The sequence below is a fragment of the Aphis gossypii genome, chromosome 1, assembly GCF_020184175.1.
Source record: "Aphis gossypii isolate Hap1 chromosome 1, ASM2018417v2, whole genome shotgun sequence".
Taxonomy (NCBI): Eukaryota; Metazoa; Arthropoda; class Insecta; order Hemiptera; family Aphididae; genus Aphis; species Aphis gossypii.
This window is the reverse complement of record NC_065530.1, coordinates 5743301-5768645: the sequence shown is the minus strand read 5'-3', so window position 1 is coordinate 5768645 and position 25345 is coordinate 5743301. Positions and strand designations below refer to the sequence as shown.

The 25345-nt window shown below is 26.8% G+C and overlaps 2 protein-coding genes across 2 annotated transcripts in view; both read left to right on the top strand.

Annotated features, from left to right (window-relative positions):
- LOC126549035 (uncharacterized) overlaps window positions 1-25345 on the top strand; it is a 166593-nt gene that overhangs the window by 2939 nt on the left and 138309 nt on the right. The window lies entirely within an intron of this gene.
- On the top strand, window positions 42-18987 carry LOC114120271 (tetratricopeptide repeat protein 39C-like). Its single transcript, XM_027982137.2, has 10 exons — window positions 42-314; window positions 5343-5523; window positions 6914-7274; window positions 7433-7571; window positions 8147-8353; window positions 10379-10556; window positions 10685-10886; window positions 13919-14239; window positions 16951-17159; window positions 18795-18987. Exons 2-10 carry the CDS (start codon window positions 5368-5370, stop codon window positions 18921-18923), a joined length of 1902 nt encoding a protein of 633 aa, XP_027837938.2. The 5' UTR covers window positions 42-314; window positions 5343-5367; the 3' UTR covers window positions 18924-18987.

Below are 25345 nucleotides of genomic sequence, written 5' to 3'. Positions count from 1 at the left end.
TTTTTTGTTACGTGTCCGCGTGGCGTAGCGCCGTCGTTGGCTACAAAAGCCGTTTTAGAGTTCAGTTTTGCGACCACGTCCGGTCATTAAACAATTCGTTTCCGCGCGCACACATCGCGGTCCGACCTATTTAATATATTTTATTGATAGGTATGTTTTGCAATATCAAATAAACACTATCTATTATAATGAATATTTAAATGCCTGTGTGCATCACGATCACGGCAAGCGCCTCGAAAATCCAACTTCCATGAGACCATCGCGGTCTTTTAGACGTCGTATTTATTGCATCTTTGTTGACGATCCTCGTTCAAGTGAGTATATAATATTTATGTATAAATAATAAATATATTGGTATATAGTAGGTACGTACATCAGTTTGAAGAGTAACTTTGGTTATTTTTATTTTTAAGGGAAGGGGGAAGATTATTTCAATTTTTCATGCATAGTGGTAATATAATATATAATCTTATATATATATATTATTAGCGCGAATTTTAAAATGACCTTTTCAGTTATCTGCAATTATTATAATTATAGGAAAATTGACCATTGTCTAGTATTGTAATCATACTATTAAAATTTATCTTAACATATTAACTTTTTATTTAGCTTTACAATAAAAAAAAGGAATTAACATTTAATTTTGCAGTAATCGGATTAGCTATTTAATTGCGTTGAAGTATTGTGTAATGACAGACCTAATGACAAAATGGGTAACTAACAAAAACACGTCTTTTTAAATATATTTTTTTATTATACTCGTGAATTATAGTACCAAATTATCAAATTCATAGATACAACACCATTTGAGTGTTACAGATATTCAAATCTATAGCTTTAGATACAAATATAAAATATTAGTGTTTATAGTAAATTTAAGCTAGAAAACATGAGTTGAGTTTGACGAGTGTTCAATACTACCTACCTACCTATATATGCACTTAAATTATGTTGCATTATTGTACATATATTCTGCAGACTGTAAATAGTTAATTAATTCAATATTAGGTTTATTCTAATAGTGTACACTACACTTCCTGTTCAACATTAAGAAAATAATTAAATTCATAATTATTAATTACATCCCACCCTCATGTTTTGGTTAACACACCAAATATTTACTACATCTTAAATTTACTCTCATATTATTAAAACCGTTTAAAAATTATAGATTTGTTTCTAATTTTTGTTTTAATAATGGCATTAGTAATTGTACTAGTCATAGTATTGGTACTTATTTATAAATCAAAACAGAAAACATTACTTGACAATGTGGAACGAATACATTGGCATTAGACGCCTCCTCAATTTTTGTATTACCTAATTTAATTTATTATTAATAATAAATGGCATTATAAGTCCGTTCTATTGTCTATATTGGTTTTAATGGTTTTTTTTAACTTAAATCATTTAGTATTAAAAATGGCTAAATATAATATATTGGTATTATATTTTTATATTTTGTATGCGTATGCATTTTTCACAATACGTTAACTCGTCAATACCATAAAATTATCTATTGACTATTTAATTACTTCCATCTCAAGATAAAACATTTGACTTATATTATACATATATTTTAATATTTGCCATGTTGGTGTTTATTCGTATGAGAGATTTTTCAGAATACCTTAGAGTGATAAATCAACAGATATTCTCAATTTAAATTGTTTAGTGAATTAACCGCCATCATGTTAAGTCAAATCTTTAAAGTATTAAAGCAATTTATTTTATCAATCTTTTATTCAACATTTAATGTTATGTACCTATAATTTTTAAGCTCATAATAATATCGTAAGTCCTAATACCTATTATTATATTTTGTACCTACGAAAAATCATAATAATTTTTGAATTGTCAATGTTTCTGCTTGAAATCATAATATTTTTTTGATTTAAACTACATAAAATAAATAGTTTAAAACATCTACATTTATAAATTGTTTTATTAAAGTTCAATATCATAGGATTTCAGAACACGGGACTGACTGGTACTACATTTGAGCTCATATTTATTGGTTTTAACATTAAATAAATAAAAATAAAAATACTAATATATTTAAATAACTATAAGGAATAGAAATAAATATATTATTATTTTGATAAATGATAAAAAATCTTTTGTAATAAATCAAAATTTGTAATAAAAAAAAAGAAGTAAAATCAAAACGTACTAATTATTACTAAAAAAAAAATATGCAATTTAGTGAAATGAAGTGTTGTATATACAATAGTGTTATATATATAAATAATTATATAACCTGCTATATGATCATAAATCATAAATATAATTAAACATTTTTATATCTTGCTTGAATAAAATATGCCATGCGTGTATTAAATAATTAGTTTGATAAAATATAATAAAATAATATTTAATTTGCCTATCAACACATTATACACCTATTATTCCATAAATTAATGGTGGAAATCCAAAACGTACTATAGTCAAAATAATGATTTTCAGGAAATGTGATTTTCTGTATTTCTATTCTTCTATAATCAATATAAGTTAATTGAAGTAAAAAATGTAATATTAAATGAATTATAGCGATTTTTTAAAATTAAAAATATTATTTTTCTAATATAAACCCTATTTGTTTGGTATTTCAAAATTTACAATAATTCAAAACGTACTATTTCCATTAATTTATACGTTTTGAATTAATTATTTTATTCCCGGCATTTACAGCATGGGCAATAGTGCTTTTCGGCATAATAAAAAAAGAAACTTTCTAGAATAATTTAGAACTTCGTTTCGATATAGATTATATAGTTAATAATCGGTGCCTAATGCCTATTTTTGTTTAACATGAGCAATAGAACATTTTAGAGTAGGTAAAACTGAAAAGTCAGTTTTGATTTTTCTAAATACTTACCATTTTTTATGTGTGGAAAAAGTTCATTTTGGATTAAGCAGTCATTTTAAAAAATGAATTTGACCAAGAAACAATACGTTTTGAAAAATTCTGACGATGGCGATTGATTTCTTGACATTTTTTCATTAAAACTGATGTATAACTCGATTTTGTAAACTTTGGCAAAAGTACGTTTTATCCCTCAAATATTTGTTGGTATAATATAAAAAATTACGACGAAACTATATAATAAATGTTTTATGTATTTCCATATACCACTGCATATAACATAGTCTATAGCACCCAAGATTAATCGACTTTGTGTCGTATATGTAAGTTCGTTGATATACTACAAAATGTTTATTGCATGATGTATTTATGTGATACAATAAAGTTCACATTTTTGAATTTCCATTATTGTTTAAATTTTAACAATTTACTTAAATTACTTTTAAATTACAAATAAATAGATAAATAATATTTTATTATAATTGACTATAAAAATGATCGAAAATCTTTATATAATCTAAATGTGTAAGAAACCATAATATATTAATAAATTATAATTTATAGTATAATTGAATAAAGTAATTTATTTTTCCTTAAGGGTATATTAATATTTAATACATACTGTTATTTATTTATTCGTTTTATTTTAGGTACAGATTTGAGATTATAACGAATTATTAAATAACGATTGATGTATAAATAAAGATAAATTTATATTGGTATGAATATAAACGACGATGTGTTATTTGAGACTGTAAAGTGCTCATTAACACAGTAGCGAATCCAGAAGTCACCCAAGAGGGGGGGGGGGGTTCGAATTTTCAAAAATTAAATCACCTTTGTTTTATTTAACCTTCATTTTAATTGAAAAAAAACAAAGAGTAACGGTAATGATGTGTTGTATTTATAGTTAGTCGATATGAATAAGTATAATCGCCTAAAAAACTAATAAAAATAGAATAATACTATTATCAGTGTGGTCGGCACAACCTATTTAGTTTGTGATAAGTAAACGAAAACAATGACAGTAGCGATTAACCGATAACTGCAACATCTCGACATCCGTCGCTCATTCGAGATAAGTAGCGTTTCTATATTATAGTATGCCAGGAAAAATCACATCTAAATAATGCTTTATGTATAATTATTAGCATTAAGCGGTATTATAAATATAAAAATATCGGCCTTCAGCTTAATATTATAATATAAAAATAACGTAATGAAAACAAGATCAAAGGGGGGGGGGGGTTCGCCTAAATTTGGCTCAAATTAATAAAATACCATTTTCAAACGGGAACCAATTCCGTTACTCCAAAATTTAGGGGAGGGGAGATAGTGGGATGGGTTAACCGGTCAATATATAGCAACTATAGTTGCCTCTCATATTTTTAATTCCTGAGTTTTGTTTAAAACAATTTTTTTCGATTATTTTTAACCCATTTTATTTATTTGTTTTTTGTTATAGCCTATAGGTACATAGATTCCTATGTTACCGTAAAATAAATTTTTAACGATTACTTGTATAGTGTATACTGTAATAATTATAGCAATCTATTATTAGCCTGTATATAGTTTACTGCCTTTAATTTTCGTAATAGATCAAGTCCTTAAAGAAATGTATCTACGTAAATACTACATATATATACCTACCTAATACCTATATGGGGTTGCCAAAACGTCAACTATAATAATCCATTTCCTTACGTCCCGCTGACGCACGTTTTATTTTAACAACTTACACGTGTCCTTTAATTAAAAAGCACTGTTTAATGTAGTAAGTATCATGTTACTTCGTTTATCATTGAAAATGGATAAAAAATCATTGCATAATAAAAGATCCTTGCAAAACACTGCAGTAATATTTTAGATAGTATGTTAGTAATTAATATACGTTATATAAATGTTATAAATGCCTTCAAAGTTTTTTCGTGTTGTATATTACCCACGTGTTAAGTAAATATAATATTTAATTTTTGGTGTCACGCTATCAACTCTTAATCCTTAGATACTCTAATTTTATACGAGGACTAGTTGTAATAACTGACTTTAGGAGAAAAAAAATTAATCGGTTTTACATATACTAAAAAAATCGATAAAAGATAAAAGGTGGTCATGATCGATTGATTAAAAATTATTAACCAGTTTTTGGCCCATGCTGACTACTTATCATTGGTGTATACTAAGTAGCCTAGCTATGTCCTTTTAAAAACGATTTACAATTTTATTATACATAAAAAGTGTAATATAATTCAAAATTGATTAAATTATAAATGGTATATAACTGCATAAGATTATAAATTGTACTATAAATTTATAAAGCAATGATTTGTATAACAATCAATATAATATAGTAATTATATTAAGTTACAAGTAACTTAATGTTTAAATCGTTGACAGATAAATGTATAGACGTTTATTGATTGGCTTGCATATCAAATAGCTACAAAACATTATTTTATGTTTGTTATTTTAGACGAACTTGGTCGCTGTTAATTGGTATGTCCTCAGACAATGAACCTACTTGGAGAATATGCAGAAAAGCAGTGTGGATGTTGATACAAAATGTTAATAACTTAGCCGATGCCGAAGCTTTACTAAACCGACAAGAGAATGACCTTCATATTGCAAGCGGCAAATGTTTCATTTTGTTACTGGTCAATAATTATTATATTACATATTTAAAAAAAAAAAATAGTAACTTACTCAGTTACTATTCATTTACCCTTCATATTTATCCTCCGTGAAGTTATTTATCGCTTAATAATGACGTAATTAATCAGTTTTCTCTGCAAATTTTTTTTTTGAATTTCTTATTATAATACAGCATTGAAAAAAATATGATTTTTACTACCAACATTTTCAGTTACACCCATGAGCACAATAGGTTTGGTTAAAAATTAAAATTACAAGTTTAATTTAGTAAATTGATTTTAGTAGCGGCCATAGCCCATAATAATAATACTGTATTGATTTTATACATAGTATGCTACGTTGCTACTTTTATAGCACCAGATCATACGTTTAGAATCATACTATTTTTGTTTCATTAATAATATTACATCCACTTTAAAACAACAAAATAATTTGTTGTTAAAAATTATGGGATTAAACATACTATAATATTGAATACCTATACTTTTATTTTTAATGATGTTATTCTTTATAATTAAATATGACACAACTGACGCAGAGTTATACGCGCGTCATTGATATTGAAATCGTCTTTCCTTAAGCCACAAGTACACATTATTAAGAACTTAAACTACACGATATCGTTGTACTTTTATTAATTGAATGCACGTCATTTCAAATATACAAATTTATAAAAACGGATAGTAATAAATTATACCTACCTAATACCTAGTACCTACTTATACTTCATTAACTAATAGGTAAAATTTAAAAATATGCATTTACATTAACATAACATATAATTATTTTGAAATTTATGTACCTACGATTAAGTTCAGTTATAGTTACGAAGTCAGCTAAAGAATTTACTGCGTACTTCACAACACCATGTTTAATATATTTTTTCTTTTATTATTCGGATTTCGGTAGTAAATGAGGGATTTTCTTTTAATAAAATTATAATACACGATTGAAAAATAAATCCAAGTTATTTTCATTTTTAAGAAATGAAAAAATATTATTCGAATAGTAAAACCAAACTTTATATTTGAAACCTGATAACCAATGAGTGATAAGTAAATAATTGTTCAGTGTTCTAATCAGTCAAAAATAATATAATTAATTTCGTTTTACATGATTTGTATATTATATTGATAAATATAATTATACGGTTAAATCTGAAAAAAAAATCGTTAAATATACTCTCACAAAAGTAGATAACAAAGTTCCCAAAAGTCATAAACCTAGTAGGTAGTTTCTGCAGGTACGCCTTTTATATATAATATATTATAATCTGATATCACAAAAATATTAAGGTAATCACCTATAAAATAACGTGGTGAAAGACCTGAGGCTCTTTCACGCTTCTCGGCGGTCGTTTGATGTTTACGTTAGTATCTTGGTTTCCCATAGACGGCCATCCAAAGGCCGGAAAAGTCGCGACTGGAATCCGCGCAAGCCGAGTTCAAGCGATTTGAGGCGCGGTGCGGTGCAATGTTGGACGGTGGTGGTTGGTTGGGGATGGTCAGGAGAAAATTGCAATTCTCGTCGGGCGCCGCCGCGGGCGTCGACCACTACGACGGACAGATCGCGCTGGCCGACGTCACCCTGTGCATAGTCGGACTGATGGTGGTCAAGGTCATGAACGGGTATAACGTGGGTCACATAGCTATCGCCAAAACGGTTTACTCCCTGCGGCGTGTTTGGAAAATGTATCAGCAATGTTACGCCTCCGTGCTGGACGTCTACCGCGCCGTGTACGACCTGGACCCCGGTCAGCAAGTTAACCACGATTTTTACTCGATATACCTACCTATACCACGGTTATTTATATACCTAGTAGCTGATAACCGTGCGACCTATACCCAACAACACCCGTTTGGGTAAACTTCAATTCACGAGTGTTTGTTTTTACTTTGTTGTGTGCATCAGACGAAAACGCTCCGAGGTGGCCTCCGGTTTTGAAACGCAGACAATCCTCATCTGCCGCCTCGTTGGCTTCGACGTCGAACGTGGGAAGTCGTATGTATCGCTCGGCTACCACATCGTTTGAAACGTTTCGCCAAGATAGGTATACACGTACAATATAGTATATTTTAATATTATTAAATAGCGATTATTGTGAACCAAAGCTATGTAAAACAGTGTAGGTAGTTATCACGGACGTATTTAGAAATGTCTTATGGGGGGGGGGGGCATAAGCAAAAGTTAATATTCTCAGTACTTAATAAAAATTTAAAAAGTATAAAATACGGCGAGTGGGAGGAGGCACGGGTCCTGTGTCCCCCCCTTAAATACGTCCCTGGTAGTTATCTTAAAAATTCCTTATATTTTTCATGATAATTTGTACTGCCAAATTCACAAAAACAGAAATTGTTCTCTGTATTCTATATTATAATATGGTGTCTAAACACTCGCTTGTTTAGATACTCTATTATATTATAGTATAATTTGGTACTTAAGGTACATTAGTACTAACTATAGTATTATTATTTACTAGTAAGCAACTAGTTTAACCAACTTGTATCATGGTAGAAAAAATAATTCGACTCATCGATTATAAATTTGATACAACGTTTAATTTTAAAGTAATCAATGATAATAATATGTTTGAGTTCGTTTTAAATATTTTGGTTTTTCGTATAGTGTGTCAAACGAGATGTCTAAAGACGTGATTAGATTGATGACAGCGGTCAGTGTGGGATATGGTGCTTTTAATTTGATCTTATCATTAGTTTCACCGATGATGATACCTCTAATTGGAATGTTGGGTTTTCGTGGAAATCGCCGAACCGGTTTAGACGCTTTAATGTTTGCCAAAAACGGACCTGACGTACACGCACCGTTGGCATGGTAATTATAACGTTAAATTTTTTTTTTTTATTTTTAACTAAAAAAAATACTATAGGTAGATTACTCTGGCCGTTTTATATACACATAAAAAGTAATAATTAGGTACCTAGTAGCCAGTGCCCAGTAGGCATTTTTTTTACAATAATACGTGTGTATATATCATAAGTAAACACTTACTTTGAAGTAGATAATTTAATTAAATCTTTAATGCTAAGAATTTATTTGATATTGGTATAGACTATAGATAATAATACTTTTGATTCTCAAAAGTAGAAAAATACCAATACAATATAGTAGCTATACTTTTAAATTAAAAAAAAAAAACAATATAGTAAAACTAAAATCCAATTCCAAATGGATTTTTTATTTTTGTAATTCATTTCTATTTCTAGTTCAGCTTATCTAGCTAACATTATATTAATAAATAATATTGATATAAATATAAAATATAAAATCAAAATAGATCAACACGTTTCCTTCGCTCAGAATCGTTTTCTATTATAGGTACATTTATCGTTCATTTCAAATTTAATACCTACACCACTAAAACTATTTATCTTATAATTTATTATAAAATTAATGCTACAACTCAATAAGATAACACACTTGAAATATAATAAAAATATATTATTTTTTATTATATAATATATACCTAAATTAGATCGAGATTCTAATAATAATTCATCTCAATTTACTTACATATAGGATGATTTCTAAGACTATACATTTGTTTTAAGATGTGACCAAGATTTAAAATGTATTGTATTTTCACATAACGTGTTGCGTGCTGTATAATGTATGTTGTACCTACGTACTTTCTATTACACATATAAAGTGGTTTGTAAAATCTAAATATGACATTGATAAAATAGTTGCGTGTAAAAAAGACCTTAAATGATGTAAATGATATAAATGAAAACTCTAAGTTTTTTTATACAAATTTGGTGTCAGAATCACGAATGATATCAGCTATATTATTCATTCTCATCAAAAGTTCATCTATATTATTTACTTCTTTGGCATAGACTAGTTTATACGTAAAACCCTATAAGAAAAAGTCGCATAGGTTAAAATCAGGACTGCGAAGTGGCCATGTTATGTCTTGGTAGCAAAAATTACCATATTTTATTACCTAATACAGTTATATATCTAAAACACATAACATGGCAATACATTTAAACACTTAAAGCTCTGTTAATCTTTCTATTGTATTGTTTTATCATTTTAATTAGTTGACAATGTAAAACAATTAATTTTTTAAGTTTTAATTAATCATGTATATAAAATGACAACAAATAACTACCACCATACTGTTAATCTTGCTGTGTTCTCATACAAATCGATGTGTTACGCTATTTTTTTTTAGTCAGCGATTCGAGCGTGAAAAACGCTTGACAAGCGCAAAAACTATGTGACGTCTCGATTTGTATGAGAATTTAGCAAAAAAAAGTACAACTAGGGTTCATTTTTATATTTAAGATAGTATTTTAAAAATGATTCGAAAAACACCAGATTTTAAAGATGGAAAAAAATTTAAAAAAAAACTTACTGGGCCATCACAGTGAGTACGCAATACACATATTAATGGCCTCAAGTCTCAACTCAACCATTTCAGATACACCCCCAATAAAGATACTCTAAAGGCTTGTTTAAATAGGATCCTAGAATTTACGATAACCCTGGATAGCTCTTTTTATGTATAAACATATATAAGTATACCTACACTAATAATGTTTTGTAACCAATTATATGTTAATTTATTGTACCTAATTTTACCAACATTTTTTTTTTATTTATCTCGTTATTATACACCAATCTCTAACGAAAAATTAGACAGTTGCAATATTATTTTTCCTATTCAATTAAACCTCACAATATTGAAGAAAATTATTTTTTCTGATATTTCTAATGATGATAGGAAAGAAAACAATTAAGCACCAGAGTACCTATAATACTAAATTCTGAATACATCTCTATTCGTTATTTTTAAGCACCTATATAGATGATTGTGTAATTATTTATTAGGTTGATCCTGTCATGGTATCACATGATGGGAAACACAGATTTCTTGTTCGACGGTCCCCATTCTCGAGAAAATCAAACCTATGTCAAGGAATCTGAACAATTAGTTTGTAATCCGCCCGAAGAATTTCGAAACTCGACATCTCTACAATACTTTATCGGGCGATCGTTTTATCTCAAGGTTTGTAGAAATGTGTTAACTTAAACAGAAGTCGTTGACTTTAATTTTCCATGACTGTTTATAACTATACATTTAATTAATTGACGTTTCAATAAATTTCGACTGTGATAGTAAATGTATACTCGTAGGGTGATTTAGAACAATCGATACGAGCGTACGAGATTGGATCAACAGTTTTAGTTGATAATTCTTTTGTAAGTATGAAAACAATGTGTTTACATGAATTAGGATTCATGTATGCAATTAAATTGGATTGGATTGCTGCGTATAAAAAATTTGCAAGTGTAGCAGAAGTTTGGATGAAGCAGTATCATTACTTCATGGCTACAGGTAAAAAATAAAAACCATTTTTTACATTTATAAAAATTATTATTTCTCGTAATTTCTTACTGAATTAAAACTCCAAAAACATGCTCATTTTTCTAGAAAACTGGACATTTAAAAAAATAATATGGTATTTTAAATTTGCATCTATTTTAAGTTATAATCTCGTATAAAATATACGATCTTTAATATAATGATCAGAGATTTATTTTAAATTGCTATTTTCGATGACTACATTAACATATTATTATTAACATAATTTGTTTCATATTTTTAACAATTTATTTATATAATTATTCATTTGTTAAAAGTTGTAAAATAGTCAATATTATTTAAACCATGATGTTTAATTATATTATGTAATATAATATAGTATAATTATGTGATGATATCCATCTAAAATACTTAATAATAAAAACCATAATATTTTACTTAGATTATTGAAAAAGAAAAATGTTCTTTTTCCAGTTTGTAGTTTAGTGAATACTGCTCAACTGTTGTATACAATGAATATATTCTATAAAGCACAAATATGTACCCTAAATATGCTTATATGCTGTACAATATCTAAATTCTAAGTATTTAGATTCCTTAGAAAACGATTTAAAGGAAAGTGACTATAATAGGTATACTGTATGTCTGTATATTTATATTATTCTTAAATTATTATAATTCAGTGTTGAGTGTTGTATTTTTGTTAGTTAGTATAGTTAAAATTTTAAAATATTCTGAAAATTCAATGCGTGTTGAAATAAACAAATAAACAACCGAGAGTTATTCTCATTTATGGTTTTCATTATAATATAATAATAATAAATTGTATAAACTTTTAAATTTTTGAATCGATTTGCATAATGGATACAGTCTCGTGTTTTTTATTTTCTAATTTTTGTAGTACCTATGAAGGTGGGCTTAAAGACTTGGTATTCGAGTCAGGGAAACAAAGACAGCTGATGAAATTCTAATCGGGGCTTTAAAGTTTTTAAATATTAAAGGATTTGTTCACAGTATATTTACTGAGAAAATAATATATTCGTTTTGAGGAAAAACCAAAAAACTATATTGTTCATCAACATTATTAGCATTGTCTTAGTTGATTTCTCGATCTATTATAATTAAAAATATTAAGGTGTACTAATATTTTAATAATTTTTACAAAAAAATATAAATTAACTCCAAACTCCGACATACTCGTATTTTTAATAATTAGTTTTTCCAAAACTAAAATATTTTGTCTAATATTTATGTACTATTCTAAAAAGTCAATATTTATACCATATGTTCCAGTGGTATATTAGATATTTTGCAAATAATTTGTAAAATATAGGTACGTAATATTTTATTTTAATGAAGTTGAAATTCTACCAAAACTCATAAAAGTTTTCAAAGTTCTTAATTTGATAAAACATAAAATTTAAATGAATAATTTGAAAACTTGTGCGTTAATTACGTTCCCTAGAGTTGCACGTTCTATACCATCGTAGCCGTCTAAATAGTTAATACATGGTATGATATTAATGTTATAAAATAAAATGTCGTATAAATTCACGTTGAAAATAAAATTATTTTAAAGCATTTAATTTACAAGTATTTGTAACTACTATCGTAATCACGCTAATCAGGTAGTGGGTCGAGGGTTTTTTATTATGTAGTAATGAAACACAGAGGTTCAAATGATCGATTAATCGATTAAACAATTTATGTACATTAAACTCGTATATTTTATAAATTCAAATAAAAGTTACCTATTGAAATTAAAATGATTTTTTTTTCTATAGTTTTTGTTTTATACAATAAAATTGATTTTATAGTTTTACAACGATGTGTGTATTTTATAATTTAATTTTTATATCTTATGTCAATTTTAAAAGCAGTAAAAGTTAGGTTTTTTATTTAAATCTCTTAAAGCAGTTTATGAACAAATTAAATCTAGTTAGTATAAGGATTCAAATTTCTATGTTAACAAATTTCTTGATCAAAAAACAAAAAAAAATTAGGGAAAACGGAATTTTATTCAAAATTAGTTGTTGATTAAAATCGATTTTGTTGTTTTGTTTTGATTGAAAAATTAATAACTGTAGAGACTTGAAACTATTGATAATCTGCAATAGATCATATTATATAACATATACATACACAATAGTTATATTATATCCCTTGGCATTCTAAAAGTCTAGAACTCCACTCCAATCATTTAAACTTAAATTTTAAGTCATAATTAACTAATTATTTTAATTTCGATTTGTATGTATCAAAATTCTCAGAAAAATAAAACTTAATCTTCGAGAAAGGAAATCAAAAGATTATGTTGCCATTTTAAAAAGTTAAAAATGTAATATCAAAAAAAAATAGTAAAATATGTTATTTTATAATGACTTCAAATCAATAATAATTAAAATAAAACATTTATATTTTTCGAGATAGTAAATTTTTAATGTAATAATAATTATTTTTAATGCAATATTGGAAATTACAAAACTTTAAGAAACTTATACATATATTACCTATACCTAAGTAAGTATTTCATGGAATGATAATATTATTCCTACTGTTTGGAAAAAAATATCCTTATAATAAAACTCCTATGGGTGAATCTGCATAGGAATGACCGACTTGGTAAACTTTGTAACTTTTGACTTGATTTCGATAAACTTTACTTCGATGAATCAATCTTGATCTCCTTATCAGAATAAGCTATGTTATTATAATATATAATTTACGACAGAAAAAACTTTTGTTCCGGAAAACTATAAAGTGAAATAGAAGTATACCCGTGGCGCCATCTGTCTGGTTTTTTCCAGAGACATAGACGATTTTGTATACCTATTACATGGGACTTTTTTTACTTAGCTCATTTAAAAGGTAAAGTCTGAACTGTTGAAATGTATTCATATTTTTTTTTGATGAAATCAGGTGACACAGTTTGTATGATGTATAAAGTTGGTATTGTCCTAATGCCAATTGTCCCATGCTCAAGAACAAAATCGCAAGAACCAATACTGATGATGCATCGCGTGATGTGTGTATATAAATTTTAGTGTGCGCAGGCGCGGCGGGCGATACCACTACGGCTGAACTGATGAGACGCCGGACTGATGAGGTGGTCAGCGGCTGTAGGTCAGATGCCTGTCGGGGAACAATGAACAGCTTTATGGAGAGCAAAGAGACCAAAGTGGCCGAAGCACTGAGGTGGACGGCGGCGGCCTCGAGCGAAGACGACGCCGACAGCAAACACGGCCACATCCTGTGCAATCACTGCGACGGCCAGCGATACTGCCGTCTGATCGCTTACGAGGTGCTGTACGTCAAGTACGGAGTGGCCAAGTGGCCGGAAGACGCGTTGCACGCCGTTTTGTCGGGTAAGTGCATCGTTTTTAGTCTGTTGCGATTTAATTTAATAATAGTTTTGATTTTATTCCCCGCTGCACCATTTCTGAACAAATATCATTTTACGTGAATATCAGCCCAAATAATTTGTATATTCAATGCAGATGTTTAAACAATTTTTATTATATTATTCTGCAGCAGAGTTGCAAAATTTTATATATTCTTTCATTATTTATTTTATGTACATTGTACTAGATTTTCTAAATAAAATCATTATTTTTACTTACGAGTCGTAAAAATTTAGAAACATATAATACAATAATGGAGTACACCTATCCAAGTCGTATATTTGACAGTAATTCTCAGGCTTTTTAAACTGATGATTTTCCGAATTGGATTTTCAGTTTTTTCACATATAACTACTTAAAAGTATTACTCTTTCTATAGTACATATTCGAAGTTATAATATTATGCGTATAGGCAACCCTTTATAATTAGTTGGCCACCATAACGTAACTACTTGGTCCAGAATAGCTGGATTATAATGATTAATGGTAGATATAATAGGTGTACTTAATGTGGTATACATTTATAGTTATTGACAATAACTTATTGGTATAAAGTGTTCGATTTGCACAGTATGCAATCAATACTATTCATACAACAAAACGCATATCCTGTAAAATATCGCCTATATAATTGTATATACTTAACTATTCAGTCACCGGATTCGAATATTGGATAGACTATAAATTTATTTATTAAGTCCACCACTCACAGGTCATCATGGTGGTACTAACATTATTAAACAACCTTTCAAGGATAAATATAATCTGTATTATATAATAATATAACTTTTAAATCAGAATCCAATTAAATATAATTATTATAGATTTTAATTAATTTATGTAACGAGTGTCCAAAAATATTGTTGTTATCAGATTTTGATTTTTTTTTTATATTAAATATAATATGTTAATAGTGACATTTATAAATTATCAAATTTTTACACTAGTTTTTTTAAAATAATATTATATTTAGTTAAATAACACAAATAACACATTTGTTGATTAATAATTTAAAATGATATTAGAGTACAAAATAAAATGGCCACCGTTAATATAATACATCAAACGATTCAAACATAAAACAAATTATTTATAAAACTGAGTCTATCGAATTCTAGCTCGTACAAGAAAAAAAACAATCAAGTACTTGTACATTTTCTTTGATGTGAATATTAATTTAGATATAAAAATTATAAAATTACTTTTTACTTCTTATACTACTATTGTTGTAATATAAAACAAAACAACAAAGCAAACGTTTATTTTAAATGCGTGTTTTTATTGTTTAAGCATGTTTATTTTGGAATAAAACTTGATAATAAAATAGGCACACACTATTAAACAATATACTCTTATACTTTTTAATCTAAGTAATTTTACAACGCGTTTAAGCACTCTGCTTATTTTATCGACTTTTAAAGCTATACACATGAAATGCTTTTGGTTTTTCTGTGATAAATGATGATTAATTACAGTTCAATATGAGGCTATTATTTATTGAGTTAGGCCATTAATCATGATTTATAATTAATTTCTACTTTTTCTATCCCTCAATATTAAATTAAAATGAACATGTTGATACAGAGGCTTATAAACTGAATATTTATATGATCATTTTTAATTATTCATAAATTATTAACTAATATCACAATGGTAGTTGGTAGTGGTGAGTGGTGACACGTTGTTAAAACGTCATTGGCAATTAACACAATATTTTTCTCGGAATCTCGAAGTAAAAAATATACTCTTGAAAATTTGCATGTGAGATTCCAATGAAAAATAAAGCTATACGAATATTGAATCGCAGAAATTAAACAAAATCGATTGAAAAGAATTTGTCAACTATGTTAATAATATCAATAGATAAAAATTAAAACTAGAAGTTGTCAATTTCAAATGTCTACTACTATTATTGACATTTAAAAACTATATTTATAAATATACAAGAATATCATGACTTAACAATTGATGAATGTTGTAAGTTGCAATCTTGTCTACACGGTGTTTATTACATTTTAAGATTTTTGCTTCTTGAAAAAGTAGCATTCTTAGTTTTTGATATTATTCAATAAATTATATAATACAGTCGAACCTCGATAATTCGAATTTCAAGGGAGGTAAAAATTAATTCTACTTTTGTATTTTTCGAGTTACAAATATTGCATTGAGATTGCATTTTAGAAATTCCCTAGGGACAAAAAAAAATCGAGTTATCGAGGTTCGAGTTATCAAGACTCGACTGTAATTTTATTTCAGTATTAATCATTATAATTAGTTTATGAATTAAAAAATATATATGACTTTATTATTATGTTGTCTATATATATACTTAGTAATTCCGATTCCTGACGGTGTAAGATCATGTACCTACCTATAATATTTACTTACAGTCAGAAATTTTAGAAGTAATACACAGCACAACATACCATCCATTTGTCAGTTAGTTATTAAATATCTGCAATATAGTTCTATTCTTAGTTTTAAATTAATTGAAATAATTAATAAATGTATTTTGAATAAATATTGAAAAGCTTATAAAATTCTGAGACTTTATACTTTCCTACATAACACCATGTTTATACATATGTGGTATTGTACCCACGTATAGAATTTATAGGATTAGTGAATATTATATTGTCATTGCTATTTTAATTATTTTTTATTTTTACTGACAGATTGCCAAGAAGCTGAAGACGACGACAACACTATGTTGTACACAAAACAATTGCTGACGGTCGTCTGTCAGAGAGTTTTGGGTTTTGTCGACGACTACCGTCAATCCCTGATTGACATTGTCGAAAATATGGACCGGAATCAAAGACGAGATCACTTATATGTTTATGGAGTTTACGAACTGACCGCTGAGCAGATAAGACACAATGAAGTAAATATAGTTTTATTAATTACTTAAAAACATTTTAAACTTCATGTATATACTTTATGTCTTTATATTTGTATTAATTGTAACTAGGAGATTTTTAATGTAAGGTTTTTATTCCTATTATATTAAAAAAAATAATAATAACTTAATCAGCCTAAAATTTAATTCATATTAAATTTTATCTATATAAAACTTGTTTAATATATAATATACATTTCATCCATTCTATTTTATTTTTATTTTTAGTACTTTTTTAATTGTTTAGTTACAACTTCCAAACGTTTATTATCACAGTTTCTGAATTGACTATAAGGTTAGGTAGGTATACTATATAGTAATTTATATTTATTACTACATAAAAAACAAGATCTTAATCCGCGATTATCCACTATATGAACCAATAACTTTAGAGTGTTTTGTTTCTGTAACTTGTAAGTATAATTCAAAGACAACGAATAGCTTAATGTATTACTTTATGTGCTTCTTTTTGAAAACAACAGTTTATAATATTTTTTTTAATTAAATACCTACAATCTACATCCATATAATTTTTCATGCGATTAAATTATTTTGTTCATTAAATTTCATATGCTGTTTGAGGATTTAATATCACTCGAATAACTGATTTTAGACAATACAATATAATACAATTTTTAGATTTTACAAATTATCGCTAGTTGAATACCTACCAAATAATAATAAACGTATGAATGTATTATTTCTATCTATTCAATATTAAATAATATTTTTTTGAAAATCTTGTTACCAAAACAAATTTAAAAACTTATAAAGTTCTAGTATTTATATAATATTATATTTATTGACTATTTGCATTAAATTATATTTTAATCTAAATTATTCATTTATGCGTGGTTTTGAACACGCTTAATCATTATGTGGGTTTGTAATTTATGTATATTATTTTGTTTTCATTTTTACTATTTTATTCTAGTTTATTTTTTTTTATTCTTTCTACTTATTTTTATCTCAAATAATAAAAAATAATTTTAAAAGTGTGATGGTCAACACCCAACGGTTAACAATTAATATAATTAAACTTTTTAAGATTTCAATAATTATTACTACAAATTATGTCTCAGAATCAAAGAAATCATATAACATTTTAATCATACTCATCAGTGCTTAACCTAACTGCAGTGGCGTGCAAAAATATCACTAATGGGACCTTGGCTGCACTTAAAAATCGGGAGTAGGTCGATTGTTGGTATTTTTGGTAAGAAATTTGGATAAGTATATTATTTGAAATAATACTTATGTTGTTGATTATGATGTTGTATGAGTTATGACTTTATGAGTGTTAGGTTAGTATTTATGGAGTCCCTTAAATCTTGATAAAATGTATATTTTTAGACGGGGTAGGTGGGTGGAAAATTAATTTTTCCCCGCGTGAAGAAAAAGTTCTGCACGCTACTGCCCACTTGAAATTCGTCCTTTACATAAAAGTGAAACACAAATCAAATAGAATATCAGATACAAAATAATATGATAAATAATAATGTTATAATGTGAATATGCGAACCCGATCATATTATAACTAGCTACTATAATTATTATGACTTATGAATTATGACTAAGTGCCTGTTTTAAAAACTGAACGTATTATTTTTTTTTTAACAGACTATAGAAGAAGGCAAACGAACAGTCCAAAAACTCAAGGATATAAAACGAAGTTACCATTTTCAGCACTTCTACGAAATGCGATGCGTCTCGTTGCAAGCGTATGTACAAAAATTAAACGTCAGATGACGATTTTCTAAACCTGAATACAACTACTACACAACGAAGTGTGAATAAAAAATGTTTTTGCGAACTTATTGTTATTAATTAGGTTTTTATTACTCATGCACATACATATTATTATTGTTTTCGTCGAAATCGTATGCAATATTAGAAACGTATTTTTTTTATAATAAATAGGTTTATAGAAACTAAGCCGTCCACAAAATTGGTATAATGTATCAAGTAAGAATAATCATAAGTGACTAAGTTATTACAGTAAGTATCTATTACCTTTACATACAATATTAAATAAAGCAAATAATAACAAAATATATTTATCTATTATAGATTTATATAGGTGAATATATAGATTAATATTTAAATGTATAATATTAAGAAACAGAATTTCGAAACAATAATGTGATGTTTTTTACAATGTATTCATATAGGGTCAAATATTATTGAATTTATTTAGCCAATTTAAAATTGTATTAAGTCAACATTAAGTACTATTACTGTATAGATATTTTAAGAAAAATTATTCTTAGTTCATGTTTTTCATAACAAATATTAATACTGGCATTGTTAGCAGTGTTGCTAGAAGGTCTCAACTATAAAATATGTAAAAGCATATAAATTATTTAACTATCAATTAGAATTTTAATCAAATTATTTTTAGTTTTTTGATTTAAGTCAAAACAATATTAGTAGAAATCATACGAGTTTCTATTTCCCATCTAATTAATAAGAAACGTCGTGTTTCGATACCATAATATTTTTAAAAAATTATTTTTTCCTGTAAATTGTAATAGTTCTATGTCACAAAATTTTACTTTACTTCATAAGATTAAATATGTCCTATTTGACATACAATATTAATAGTAGATATTAAAATTATTTAATTTTGAACCAGGTTATCGACTTCCAAACTAAATTTTACTTTATATAAAATTGTCCTAACACTCCTAACGTATTTTATTAGTGTGAACAATGTTACTTAATTATTCTATTATTACTACGTATGTTATGTATTATGTTTAAAAATTATAAATAAATTGGATTTTCAGTGTATGTGTAGGTGTGACTCAGGGGAGGGGATGTTCCAAGAAGGAGAGAGATTTACTCACTTTTAAAATATTTTCATACCATTGAAATTGAGTGTAATAATTTTTTCATTTAATTTATTTATTAGGTAAATAATATAAAAAAATAATAGTCAATTACAATTTTTAAATGATCAAAATTTTCTTTTAAATTAAATATCAAAAACAAATTTTACGTGAGAGTCACTTTATAATATTCAAAATAATTATTTGAAAAATTTACTCTATGTTATCACTTAATATAATTAACATATTAGTACTTATCTAGGTCCTAGAATTAAGTATATATTATCAGATACAAGTGTTATTACACTATTACAGATATACTTTTAGAAACTGTTATTATTTATTGTAAGTGAGTACTTAAAATAATCAAAAAAATCAGTTATTAGTTCTTCTTACCTATCAAATAAGTTGTAATTTATATTACATAAATATTATCTATAGTATTTTTTTTTTAATAACACGTTTATAAGGATAATCTGTTTGTTAATGAAATGAACTTTACTTATATGTGGAAACTAAATAAAAATAAGTAATGGTTGAATATTTGACTACCCCTCCATTAATAAATTCTTGTGTACTCCAATGGAGTACAAATTATGTAATTAATATGTAGGTACAATTTAAATTCGGATATCAAAGAATTCTTCTGATTTATTTATACACTTCTTATTAGCTTATTAAATAACCATTTGCATTTGTTTATAGTTGCAATAATATTATTATTTATTTACACTAATGATTCTATTTTTTTCCAAACAATAATTATATTTTATACAATAAATTTGAAATTATTTTAGAAAACACCATGTTTAGTACCTATGATATAAATCTTTGTAAAATTAAATTATTTTAAAGTATTAACTATACACAGCTTTACATAAGGCTTTGGATAGCATGTGCTTGTAATATAACATGGTGACGATGATTAATTAGGAAAAATACAAACGGGCGCACGAAGCTGTACCTCAAACAACCCTCGTCATTTGTTACAAGTTTTCAGTCATTTTCAACAGCCTCTTGGTGGGTTTCAAAATTATAGTTACTATTCAGTGTTCACTCAAAAAATAAAAATATACTCTTGTAAGTATTTCAATGAAAAGAAGTATTATTTTTATTATCACTAAAATGTATTTAGTTTCCTAAGGTATTAATAATATTTGAAATATTTCGAGTTATTATTATTATTTTTTAATTATTTGTATAATATTCAACTTGTTCAACTGTCAGTAAAGCTGGTATAATACATTTTCAATGAATCATAAAATCCTGCGAATACTATTGTCTATTACCTAATTTATTAGAATAATAATTGAGTTATCATCATTACCTCATAAAGTACTCATGTCGAATAATAATAAATTAATCCTATTGGATTTTTAATTTAAAAGTATTTAAATTTGTAGGTACACAAAATAAAATAATTTCCGAGTGTTCGACTAAAGTTTTCTAGAAAAGCGTTGTGACACATTTTAATTTTTGTTATGGGAAATTCGTAATAAAATTTATAACATAATATTATTTACACTTTATTTTGTCTACTATAGCTATAAAATATAGTTGTTGATTGTTATTTTTATAATTATTGTATTAGTATACGTATAATTTATAAATATATTTAATAGTTATTTTGTTGTATTTATTATATTGCGAATATTGATAATACATACGTGTTTTTATTATAATATACTATGATGATTATGAATTTTCGTACTATGCTAGTATATTATGTAAAAAGATTACCGAAAGACGAAACTAAATAATAATAATGATAAATTATTAATTTTTGGTCAGTATATTAGATGATATTTTTTGAACAAATTTTGTTCACATTTTAAAATAGTTCCTGAAACATCTTAGCAATATCTAATATTGCATTGGCTACTGAACAAGACAAGACTTGTGTATTATCGTTTACTATTGTGTGTATGAAATTATGAGTAATATATTATATAATACATTATTCTCCTTCAAACTTCAAAGGTCTTTCTGCAGACTCAATTTTCAATTAACGTTTGAAAATCCGTAAACGCGTAAAATAACACGTGAACCGTTTACGCCAACTATAATATATCGTATATTGTATGACGTATAGACTGATCAGGGCAAGTTATATAATATAATAATATAATTGCTACCTAGACGTACCAATTTATCCACCATCCAACGAAAATTACATTCGATGTCTTATATTATTATGACTATATATTTGAAGCTACAACGGTATTTTTTATTTAACGATTTTATTTTTATTCAATACATTTGACTCCTATTCAAAAGCACTCATATGTATACTATTGTTTTATATTAAACAACTGTTCACGAAAATTGGTGATTGACTGTATCGAGTTATTTATTAGGTATAATATATATATTTCTTATTTATATTTCATATATCTAACCATCAAATTATTTATGATGTTTTGTATCCAGGGTGTTGGACCGGTGACCTTTAATTTGTCTTTGTTTTAACCGCATATATAAGTATATAATATATACGATCACGAATTTTATATTATAATAGTATATAAATATTACACAATATAACATATGTATGGGACGCATTTAAAGGTAATAAGGATAGGCGGTAACATTTTAGGAGTATAGGTAATTTTGGGAGCTTACGTAACAAAAAATAATTTTGATAATAACTATAAATAAATCATTTTTATATTACATTAGTTATTTATAATATAATTTCATTATATTATGTGATAAATGATAAGATTAAAATGTAAAAATTAAATCTAAGATTCCAAGTTTTTCTTACACCAATTTAAGAATATTGTTAATTTGAAGTATGTACATGGTCACCGATTGTTTAATAAATATTTTAAGTTAAAATGTTAAAAAAAAATAACTATTTTTCCTCGTATCATATTAAAGTACTTTTATTTTTATTAAAAAAATCATCAAAGCACACGTACACCTTTAGGTATATGTATATTTTATTTTTGTTATTAATTGCGTATGCCGTATGTTATTAATAAAATTAATAAGTATGTTTTTTGCTCTAATTGCACCATCTAATTGTGCCCCTATAAGGCTTAAGGTACAGTTGTTGTTTTTAATAAAGAAGAAAAAATTAAAATAATATTAATCTTTGTTGAAATTTCCATCATTACTTAAATAATTGTATTTTCAATACCTATGCACAATGACATTTTCAAAAGACTCTGAAATTCTGAATACATTTATTATACACTAATACGCCGGCCATGTTTATCGCGTGCATTTTTAGGATAATTAACAGAAAACTCACTACTGCTCTCACCGTATAAATATTAATATATTATCGTCTAGGTATGAAATTTACTTAACGCCAGTGCCTTATGGCTTATACACTAAATTACAAATTTTTTAGTCCTAAACTTTAAAGTGAACACTACATCATTGACGATTATAAACGTTAATAACCGAACTCCTCCTACCTTTAATATAATATTATATAATTTAGAAGTGCTCAATATGTATCCCGAGACCCGAAGCATATCTAAGGTGTCTACCGTAGATGCCCGCCTGCCGATAACGTTTTCTGTGTTCTCTATAAACCCTCGTGACGCATCCAAAACGATATTTTTAAACGTTCAACATACAAAATATATTACGTATTCATAAATTTTAATATTTTTATCACGGTTTTATCACCGTTACTACACGGTTTTCACCTCGCCGACACCGAGTACCTGCACCGAAAACAAAGTTTAAAACTACCTGTATTGAACTTACGTATAAAAACGTTCACACATTTATAAAATATACGATCTAAGTCGACTCCAACCAATACGCAGCTAACTCTCTCGGAAAATATCTATAGCCGAGTAGTAAGCGTGATCGTTAGGTATAAATTGTATAATATTTTACTATGTCGTTTGGTTTTACGGCGATAAACAGACGTGTCGCATTATACTACCTCAGTTCATTTTGTAATAATTATTTATCCTAACCTAACCTATCGAATTTTACCAACTCTCAACACACTAATTACTAATAATAGTTACCCACAATACGTGACTATACGCTCTTAAATTATTATAATAAGCTCACACACGTATAATTATTTAAATATATATTATATCCACGTTTCTTATCATTCGAACGCATCTCCGAACTCGATGCATAACACACGACGAGATAAGAATTTTAATATATTCTGAAATTATTAGTCGGGAATCGACCTTAGATCTTTGTTTTTTTCAACATGAAAAAAAAAACAAAAATCCTGATCGCACCTCCGCGTATGTTACAAGTTACGTTTTTTATAAATTATATTTCTCCAATTTAAACATCGTTATATTTTGTTCAAGCGACCGTACAGTGTAATATAATAACGATGGCGATAATTATTAATTAATATACGTTTAAAATGTTGCAAACCAATACAATCAATACAACATGAAACATAACTCTGAATTCACATATAATTACATTTTACGTATACGAAATGCACGCTCAGCAACAGGTCAATAACTATACTATCGTACGCTTTTCTTTCATAAATCTTTTTAACTACAATCGATTCGAAAATGTTTGAATTTAAATTTCAATATGGTATAATAAGTATATGATTAATATTCTAATGCGTTTTTCGTATAATCGAAATACTATTTATCACCTATTGCAGTACCAGACGCTGCACATGCTATGCAATGTGAACATAACAACACAGCGGTAATTCAACAAAATCGGGCAATTTATTAAATGTTTATAATCTTTATAGGCACATAATAAAGTGTAATTTATTATTATATTTAAATAAATCTTACTATTAGTCTAAGGGAACCGGTGTTTGAGTTAAAATCCATTCGTATTATAGCCAATAATAATGTATAGCCATTTTATGACTAGAAGTTTTAACAAAACCTGAAATATACCACTGTTTAAAAAAACGCAAAAACAACAATCAATACGTCATAACAAACGTGACTAAATTCTATGTAACATCACAAAATTATTAGAGGTGACAAGATGGACGAATTGTAAAAGTTTATTCTCAAATTAGAAATCGAAAGTGTCAACTATAGAGTTTGAAAATAGGTAGGTATTACCTTACAATCAAACGGTTAATGCGAAGCTTTAAACAAACTATGGTATTTAAAATATGTATCATATTTTTTAAAACATTCAATATGTCAGTAGAATTACATTTAAAAAATAAATACCTACAGATAAGTAGGAATATACTTTCATAAGTAATTGTATTTTATAATTTCATTTTTGAATTATTTTTATTTTATTTTAAATTATTATGATTATTATTAATAATAGTTAATTGATGTAAAACACTACTGACCGTTTTTTTTTTTACAATGTCCTTGTTTTAAAATATGTCATTTAGTTTTA

What these genes read in the sequence shown, in the direction of transcription:
- LOC114120271 (XM_027982137.2), top strand. Translation starts at nt 5,368, where the DNA reads ATGTCCTCAGACAATGAACCTACTTGGAGAATATGCAGAAAAGCAGTG. An exon ending in CGTGTACGACCTGGACCCCG is followed by an intron (nt 7,275 to 7,432) that starts GTCAGCAAGTTA and finishes TGTGTGCATCAG; the next exon opens with ACGAAAACGCTCCGAGGTGG. An exon ending in GGCGATCGTTTTATCTCAAG is followed by an intron (nt 10,557 to 10,684) that starts GTTTGTAGAAAT and finishes GTATACTCGTAG; the next exon opens with GGTGATTTAGAACAATCGAT.